This window comes from Sesamum indicum, linkage group LG3, assembly GCF_000512975.1.
Source record: "Sesamum indicum cultivar Zhongzhi No. 13 linkage group LG3, S_indicum_v1.0, whole genome shotgun sequence".
In the NCBI taxonomy this organism is placed as follows: Eukaryota; Viridiplantae; Streptophyta; class Magnoliopsida; order Lamiales; family Pedaliaceae; genus Sesamum; species Sesamum indicum.
Window position 1 is genome coordinate 15995144 of NC_026147.1, and position 9711 is coordinate 16004854.

General features: G+C 30.6%; 1 protein-coding gene across 2 annotated transcripts in view; it reads left to right on the plus strand.

Moving 5' to 3' along the window:
* Positions 1-5885, plus strand: part of LOC105158549 (MADS-box transcription factor 23) — a 10965-nt gene extending 5080 nt beyond the window's left edge. Inside the window, exons 3-9 of one of the 2 annotated variants that reach the window (XM_020692412.1) lie at positions 1043-1115; positions 3046-3107; positions 3944-4043; positions 4245-4286; positions 4398-4481; positions 4781-4938; positions 5502-5885. In XM_020692412.1, coding sequence (XP_020548071.1) covers positions 1043-1115; positions 3046-3107; positions 3944-4043; positions 4245-4286; positions 4398-4481; positions 4781-4938; positions 5502-5505 — 523 coding nt within the window. In that variant the 3' untranslated portion in view covers positions 5506-5885. Of the gene's footprint in view, positions 1-1042; positions 1122-3045; positions 3108-3943; positions 4044-4244; positions 4287-4397; positions 4482-4780; positions 4939-5501 lie in introns of both variants that reach the window. The other variant, XM_011075332.2, reaches the window with a different exon arrangement.

The following is a 9711-nucleotide window of genomic DNA, read 5'->3' on the forward strand; positions in this document are numbered from 1 at the left end:
ATACCCTTAAAACTTCAATATGTTTAGTATAATTATCCCATGACAGTATTTTGCTCAATAATTAAAAAAAAACAAAAAGAACCATTAAATAAGAAAATATGTTTTAGGTCCTGTAATTATAGCGGGTGACACTTTCGATCCTCTCCGATTTTAAATTTGCAATTGAGTACTATAATTATAAAATTGTAGCACATTAAGTCTACAAAATTTGCAATTGAGTACTATAATTATAAAACTTTAGCACATTAAGTCTATATGTCGCCGTAAACTACTATATTTGCAGGAAACTGGCACATGACCTTTTTAATTTGGAATTTTTATTTTCCCCCGGCAAGTACCCAAATTTTATTGTCCACCACATTGTTTATGATGGCTCCCATTCTCGTCCATGTCCATCTCAAGCTGTTTGTGCTGATGCTTACTACCATCAGTGGGATGCTTTCCTCTTGAACATTGTTCCATGTTTGGCCGCCAGCATGGAACTTCTCCTTTACAAATCTCATGCATGATCATCTTGTTTCACTACCCTAAGTTAATATTAGTTCAACTCCACCTGATAGCCATAAAAAATAAAAATTGTTATTAAATAGTGATTATGTACAGTTTCACAATTCTTGTATTAGCCGTTGTTGCAGCAGATAAGACTGAAAAATTAGCCATAGCTAAAAATCACTGTAAATATTTTGACCATAACTAAGAACCGTGTTAAATATTTTGGTCTATGGTTTTTACCACAACCAAAATTTAAGTTTGTGCACTGATTTATTTGATCATGGATGGTGACGTTAATTTACCTTAGTTTTTAAACCGTGCTCGTCTCTAATTCTGTATCGTCACAATCTTTCGCCATCTTGCTGTAAAGTGTGAAGTACATGAAATGAGGATTTTGATTTTACTATAACTTAGTGACTGCCAATTGCTGCCAAAAAATGATATGATATATATATACCTCCCTCATGTTTTTTCAGGATTTTGATATATAACCTGACTTTTAAAAAAATTTAATAATAATTTTTGGGTTATTTTTGTTCAACTGCTTCAGCATGAAATCAGTGATTGAGCGTTACAGTAAAACAAAAGAGGAACATCATCAACTGCTGAATCCAGGGTCCGAGGTAAAGGTATATATGATTTCATCAGCCCATTCAAATTTATCATCGTGCATGGTGTTCCAGCAGTTCGTGTTAATTTATGTTGTCTGTGGAGTAGCCATACAGAAATTTTTTTAACTACATTCCCGCAGCCTTATTCCCAAATGACACAGATTCAAGAACTTTGAAGTTGGATTAGGATATCTTGCTCTTCTTTAAATTGTCCAAATGTGGGAAAAAAATTACACTTTTAGTCTTATGGATAGGAGGTCTAACGCTTTTATCCTCTGCTTTGCATAATTTTTAAAATGATCCTAAAATCAGAAAAACTTGACACATTTAGTCTTGTACTTTATGATATTTTTAAAATGATTCCAAAATTGAAAAAATTGAACACATTCAGAGCATAAAGCAAAGGACTAATGTGTCAAGTTTTCTCAATTTTGAGATTATTTTGAAAATCCCATACATCACTACACTAAATGTGTCGAGTTTTTCAATTTTGTTATTATGTTGAAAATTTCATAAAGTAGAGGATTAAAAGTGTTAAATCCACTATATATTCTATAACACTAAAGTGCAATTTCACTGCAAACTTGATTTAACATAATCCAATTGATCATACAGTAACTACAATAATATTTGTTTCGGGAATATTGATTACTCTCTTTTAATTGTAATCAATCATTACGAAACAAGTATATTTTATATTTACTGTCTGATTTACTTGAATTTCGACTGATCAAATCCGATCTGGACTGTTAGAGATGTGGAAAGTCCAATTGATGTAATGAAAGGACAGCAAATCATCAATTAATGAAAAAAAAGTACCAAAAATCCTAAACATGGGGCTTGGTATTTGGATCATTTTTCTTCTTGAATTAATATACACTTTTAAAATTAATCCATAACAGCAAGAGTAACATATCATTTTGTCCATTGTATAGGAAAATTGCATTTTCATCCTATATTTTAGTATTAATATACTTTTCGTCCTATTGGTTACAGAATCTCATTAACCGTCTCATAAGTTACAAAATTTTTTACTTTTAGTCATTTCGTCAAATTTCGTTAGTATTTTGATAGAAAATATCACACGATAAGCACGAACTATCAACTCTTGGGCCTTGTGGATTACAGCCACGTGCTTATTACATTCCTTTTCCGTCAAAAAATATTAACAAATTTGATGAAATGGCGATAAGTGTGTTTTTTTTGTAAGTTATGAGACCATTAATAAGAATTCCGTCAGTAATTCGAAAGACATTTATTGTAAAATATATAAATATAGCTTACAGTAATAATAAACTTGAAGAGTAAAAAAGAAAGGAAGAAAAATAAAGAAAATAGAAGTAAGTGAATTTCTCATAATATTCCAAAATCCAGCTATTTTCAAGGGGAACGAACTATTTTTTAATGGAATTATGCAGGAAAGAACACAAGCATGAATATTGCTCCGAGCCATTTTCTTCACTTCTTCCTCGTATCCATATTTGTAGCAAGAGTACTGCAATTTTTCAGTTCTAGTGATAAATAGGATGCATGTTTTGAGAAATCATATGTTGTGTTCAGCATAATTCCATTCGAAGATAGTTCGTTTGTCTTGATCAAACAGCTACATTTGGAATGTTATGTCAGAATTGAAATCTGAAACAAAATCAAAGGAAACACCTCATTGATGTCTAGCATTATGTTCTCACAGAAAAATGAAGAGAATTGAGTTCGACGAGACTAATAATATGCATGTGTATCGAAAATATAAGGCTCGGTTATGTTTTGACCCAACCGATCCGGCAAAAGAGCGCAAACTCTGAGGTTGTTTCTTAAACTGATCGAATATCAAGCATTGTAGTAATTAGGTTTTTTGTTTAATCTTTTGCTCTTTACTCCTGTCACAATGCGAGGACTCTATACATACCCTATGCTTAATAATCTGTTGAATTATATGTTCTAGTTTTGGCAAAGGGAGGCAGCAACTTTAAGGCAACAATTACAGGATTTGCAAGAAAATCATCGGTAACCTCTTGTTTATATACATACATTATTACAATCAAAATGAAACCTGTCACTAAGAAATCAATCGTGTATATATATATATATATATATATATATATGTTACAAGATTTTTGTGTATATATGTCTCACAGAGACTACTGAAATGCTCGGGTTATAGATCAGTTGCTATTGAAGAAAGTAAATTTACATATGTATGCGAATTAATCCTTCAACTAATCACTAGCAGGTATTGCATGCACCGTATAGGTAAAATTGCAGTTTTAGTCCTGCATGTTGGGGGTGGGAACAATCATCCTGTAAATAATGCAATAGCAGTTTTAATATTACAGTTTATAATTTTGCGGCAATTTTAGCCTTTTCAAGAAAAATTCATCGAAAAACTGCCAGAGCAACTGAGAGTTTTATGGGAATTAGGATTTTTTTGTCAATTGGATGCGAAGGTGGCTTAGGTTAACTTATTCCGTTTTTCTTTCATCTACCTAACAACGTTTTCAGAAAATCTCACGTAAGAAAAAATTCTAGTTTTCATAAAATTCTCAATTACTTTAGCGGATTTCTGGTGCATTTTTGTTGGAATGATTAAAATTGCCACAAAATTATAATTTTTAGGACTGAAATTACTAATGCATTACTTAACAGGACGACGGTCGCCACTCCCTTAACGTCCATGATTAAAAATTGTAATTTTTGTCTATATCATATATCATGCAATTACGAGAAAGAGTAAATTCCTTACTTCGATTCTTTAGATTCCATTGCACATTTGCTGAGATATATTTAATAATTTCTCTCCTCGTCTTAGAATCGACGTATGTCTAACACTCAGTTTGAGACAGGCAATTGATGGGAGAAGAACTCTATGGGTTGAGTGTCAAAGACTTACAGAGATTAGAAAACCAACTGGAGATGAGCCTGCGCGGCGTGCGCAAGAAAAAGGTCAGCAATTTCTGTAGCTGTCATGTCTGTTGGAGTATAGAGTCTGACCCTTATACGCAATTCACAACAATTTGCTCCCCGACAAGAACTAGAAATTATGCTAATATTTAGGCGTAATTCATTTTCGGACCACATAGAAATACGTTTGTCGTGTGGCGATTTGAATTCCTCTCTAAACATGACCTGATTATGGCTTGGCAGGACCAGATGTTTTCTGAGGAGATTCAAGAACTCAGTAGAAAGGTATAGTATTTCCAATGCGCATCAAATTATAAGCATGACGAATCTACACAAAACATATATAATTACTCAAATACAAAAATATTTATTGCTCCATTGGGTTCATCATTTCAGGGGAATTTCATCCACCAAGAGAACGTTGAGCTGTACAAGAAGGTAAAACTCATCGAACAAGAAAACATGGAATTGTACAGAAAGGTACGTACTATATAATTAATACTAAAAGAACTATGACTTTCGTTATGGTTAATTACATAGTTAAAATTAAAAATTATGACGAATACTAATTAACTACAGTTGTGCAACGGTTTTATATATTCGTCTTTGTTTCTGCCAGAAAAAAAAGCCAAAACATTAGCTAAAGCTCACAACATTAATGTCAAATGTTTTGGTTATACATAAAAGTATAGCGAATATTAATTACCGTTATCAGTTTTATTTGACCATAGATCACCGAATTCTGACTATTAATTAATACTGAACTCTTTATGCAACAGGCTTATGGTGCAAGGGATGTAAGTGCAGCAAATGGAACTGGATTTGCTGCTAATTACGGTTTCACTGTTAGCAGAGACGTGCATGGACCGATACAGCTTCAACTTAGCCCGCCTGCGCCACAAAATTCTGAAACTGCAGAAACAGCTACAGAATCAAGGTAAACTGCAACAAGCCGACTGTGAAAATATTAATAGATAAAAGGATAACATGACTCCCTAACAAGAGCCGAAAGCAATGAGCTTCTTTTTTTAAGAGTGCGTGCATGATCGGAGTCACATTATTGTGGTCTTTTTATGTTAATGGAATTAATTTTCTTGCCTATAAATATTTTCACATACGAATAAAATGGAATTAACAGTGTGTCCTACTACGATCAAGGTACAATTTAGGTTTGTCATATAATTATACATTTTTTTGTACCTATAACTTGTTTAATTAGGTTGTAAATTGGTTATTAACATTTTTAAATTTCTCGATTTTAAGACAAATTTGGCAAGAATTTCTTGAAATTTGTCGAGAAGTGACATCATAATTCTGACCAACCCTGAAAATTCTAGCCATTTTGTTCTAAAATCACAAAAGTGAAAAAGGGCGAATTACCGTTTTACAATCCTAATAAATTATAATTCTAAAGGGACAAATGACTATAATTACATAACTAAAAAATACAATAAGCTTCATCAATGTTGTCTTAAGTGATATAATTTATAACTTTTACAGGTAAGGGTAAAAACGGCAGTCAATTCTTGTACATTAGCAGCTAATGATATAGGGTTGGATCCCAGCTGCAATAAAGAGCTAGCAAGCATGCATGGAGTGGATTACCTGCCGAGATCAGGCAGCTGCATAAAGAGGGGTTTCTCCAGTGTACGTACGTTGCTGGGAATTGAACTGCCTTTGAAACATAAATCTAGTATTGCAACTGTACTTATTAATTACCATAAAAGAAATGGTTTATTTGCCTCAAATTTGTATTATGCAAAATCTCTAATTTAGGGGACTCCACATTTAGATTAATTGTAATCAGATGCAAATTAATGTAAAATATTTGGCTTGACCTGGAACTTAATGCATTAATTAATTAATATAAACTCAAATTTGAAGAATAAATATGCTACCAGACAGAAACAAGCATAGGTACAAAAACATTTATAGTGTTTGAATTCATTTTTTGAGTGTTTTGTTGAATTTTGTGGAGAGAGAGAGAGAGAAATAAAGATAAATAAATATGTATTAGAGATACTGTGTATGTTTGGATTTATTTTTTAAGATAATTTAAAATAAGTATTGTCTGTTTGATGTTGTGTTTTGAGAAGCAAAAATTACTATTCATTATCAAATCATATCTCTTTTATATATATATTTATATATATGTATGTATATATATATAAGTGTTTTATGTTTAATGTTGCGTTTTGGGTAACAAAAGTTACTATTCATTATCAATTCATTATAAAATTATGTATCTTTTATATATATTTACATATGTGTGTGTATGTGTATATATATATGTATTTATGCCAAATGAGATAAAAAAAACACGAAACTATGATAATATTGGATATGTTTTGCCAGATTTCAAAGATAGCTTCAAAATAAAACCAAACATAGTTAATTTGGGAGAGTTAAATAGAAAAAACAAAAAATTATTGTCAAGGGAAAAAACTGAAGGGAAACATAATATAAACTAATAATATGTAGTATGCTCGATGTGTATAGATAACATTTGGTGGATTTTTTGGTCTAGGAATTTTGCATCTTGGGGCTTTGAAAATACTGTATATTCAAAATGACCCTCTGCACCCCCTTTGACTTCCCTTATGGTGATCTAACTATAAAGATAATTAGTTAAACATCAACTATTAGGATTCTTTTTCTCCTATAAATTGATTAATTATTAATAAGTGTCCTAAATTTGAAAGTAAATGTGGCAGGAATGTCGCAGGAAGGATGACATTGCAAAAATTGAAAAAGTATTAGGATCATCTTGGCAATTGATTGATAAATATAGGGATGAAAATGAAAATTACCCATTAAAACATATAAAAGTATGGTAAAATATTAGGAACTTTTAATAATATTTCAGAAAACAGAGATTTAGAAAATGAAAAAGAATATTAAGAAAATAGCGAAAAAATATAATTTAGTTTAAGGTTGCGCGTTGTAGGGAATGTCAATAGTTCCTTTATTTTATTTAGGCTTTGTCCCATATTGGTTTCGAAAACAACTTTATTCTTGCTTCTATTGATCTCCCCTTTATCTTGGCTTTTGAAAGTGTTGAACCTTCTAAATCTTCTAAGGACAAATTTCAATACAAGGACAAGAAATTAAAAAAAGACGTGCAACATAAATCACTTAAAGGAAACGATCGAAAGATTTTTCAAAAGAACAAGTTCACTTAAAGGAAACGACCAAATGTGGGAAGAAAGACCAACAGAAATCAAACCAAAAGCAAAATTTTCAAACCACTCCTCAACTCAATCTTGCCGAAAATGAAGAGATAATTGTTGTTGTGTGTGCGGAGGTGAACTTGGAGGAAAATAAAACAGGGCGAATTTTGGACACAAGGGCCTCCAAGCATTTCTGCTCCAAATAAAGAACTGTTTTAAGAATTTAATGCGGCATCAGACGGTGAATGCGTCTTCATGGGCAACGCAGCCACTACTGGAGTATTAGGTAAAGAAAAGATTTTTTTTAACTTACTTTTGGAAAAAACTCTAGCATTATGATGTATTATATGTCGCCTCGCTTCGTAGAAATTTATTTCTGATGGTCTCCTTAATAAAGTTGGACTAAAGATAGCATTGGAAGTCTGATAGGGTAATAATCACCACAGGTGGTGATTTTATAGGAAAAGGGTAACTCTCTGATGGACTGTTTGTCCTAAACACCATTTCTACCTTTTCTAATAAAAACTCTTTGAATTCTGCTTATATAGTTGATCTGTTAGTATTTTGCATGGTAGACTTGGACATATTCATTATGCTTCTATTAAAAGACTAAAGAATATAAAACTTATAAATACATCTGATTTTTCACTTTTAAAGCAGTGGTTCCACCCACAACACAACATTACAAATTTTTCTTTCAACACGCGTTTGGTACAAATCATACCGAGTCGAACCAAAATTTGGTGCACCAAGAATACCGAATAAAATTTTTTAGTTCGAATAAAAATAATATATATGTACATTCATGCTAGTTGAATATTGATATAAATATATAAGTGTTATTTTCTTTATTAATGTAATGATTATTTCAAATGGTACAATTTATAATATTTTGAATTTATATTTTTCAGTAAATTTAATATCAATATCAATCTTATTTTTTTATACTATAATAATTTATTATTAAATAGTGAAGTATTTTCTCTTTTTAAATATTAAAATAATTAAATAGCAAAGAAAACATTTAACTAGAGAGAGAAAGAGCGTGTGTTTTTGTGTGTGTATGTGTGTGTGAGAGAGAGAGAGAGAGAGTGAGGAGAGCATGCGTGGATGTGTGTGAGAGAAGGAGCGTGCAAGTGTATGAATGAGAATATTTTTATCCTTTAACATATTAATTTTATATAACTTATAAAATTTTATAAAAAAAATTATAAAAGTTAATTTCTTTTTTAAAGAATTTATAAGAACCAAAATATTTTATTTCGAAATCTCATAAGTTCTTTAAACAAAAATTAATCAAATAAATATTTAAAATTTATAAGCTCTCAAATATTTTATAAAATATTTTTAACAAAATTATAAACTTAACATTTTATAAAATATTTTAAAAAACTTAGAAATTTAACGAATCACCCTCTAGTGTTCCGGACATAACCCAAATCTAAATAAAAATGACACCGAACATAGCCGCAGAATTTAAGAACTACAGTACAAACCGAAAGTTAGAATATCATCATCATCATGATGCTATCGGATAGCAGACATAATCGAAGAAAAAAAGCTACTTTCACTCACTTCTTCTATTTATGAATTATGATCGTGGGAGGATTTTCCGCCCTTGCTATACATTGTAACTGTATATGCAGTGTAATAGCTGAAACCTACCTCTATCTCGTATGCAAATTCGATCAATAACGTTAAAAGGACAAATATTTATATGTCGGTAAAACAAAATGGGGTAATTGTGAATTAAAAAATTCCAAGCAAATATTAAACTCTCTATTTTTAAAATAAAATTGTCGTCATGGTTTAATAGCAATTATTTTTTAAAATACAACTTTAACATAACAACATTACAATTTTGAGAAAATTCTAATTTTAATCCTGTAATTTAGAGGGAGTGACGTATCTTATCCTATACAAAATTAACATTCATAATTTAATCAGGAAATTTTATAATTTTAACAATTTTAAAATTTGTATTGACTTGCACATTATTCAATTAAATTGCAATTTTAATCCTATAATTCAATTATTACAGGATAAAAAGTATCAATTTTTCAAGCTGCAAAACTAAAATCAGAATTTAATTGAATTGAATGCAAGTCAAATGCAATTCGCCGATCAAATTGACCAAGAAAAGGATGAAAATCCCAAAATTGTAAAATTATGTGACCAAATTGTGAGGATCAATTCACCCACAACAAAAAATACTACAACCAACAAATTACGGTACTAAATTACTTTTTTTTTCCCCCTACAAATTCTAAAAAGTGAACGAACGGCAAATCTTTGGAAAACCACAAGAATGTATAAGGAGAGACTAATAATATGCTATTTTGTTATTAGGAAAATTGATTTAGCAACATAGCTAGTGATATATATAATAGACTTTGCAGATCTGTTCATTGCATGACTAAAATTATATATAATTAATTAAAATACAAAATCATATATCTATTGCATATTCCCATGGATTTAAGAAGTGATCCAAACCGTTAGATTATACCCAAAAAGAAAAAAAAATTAAAAAAAAAAGG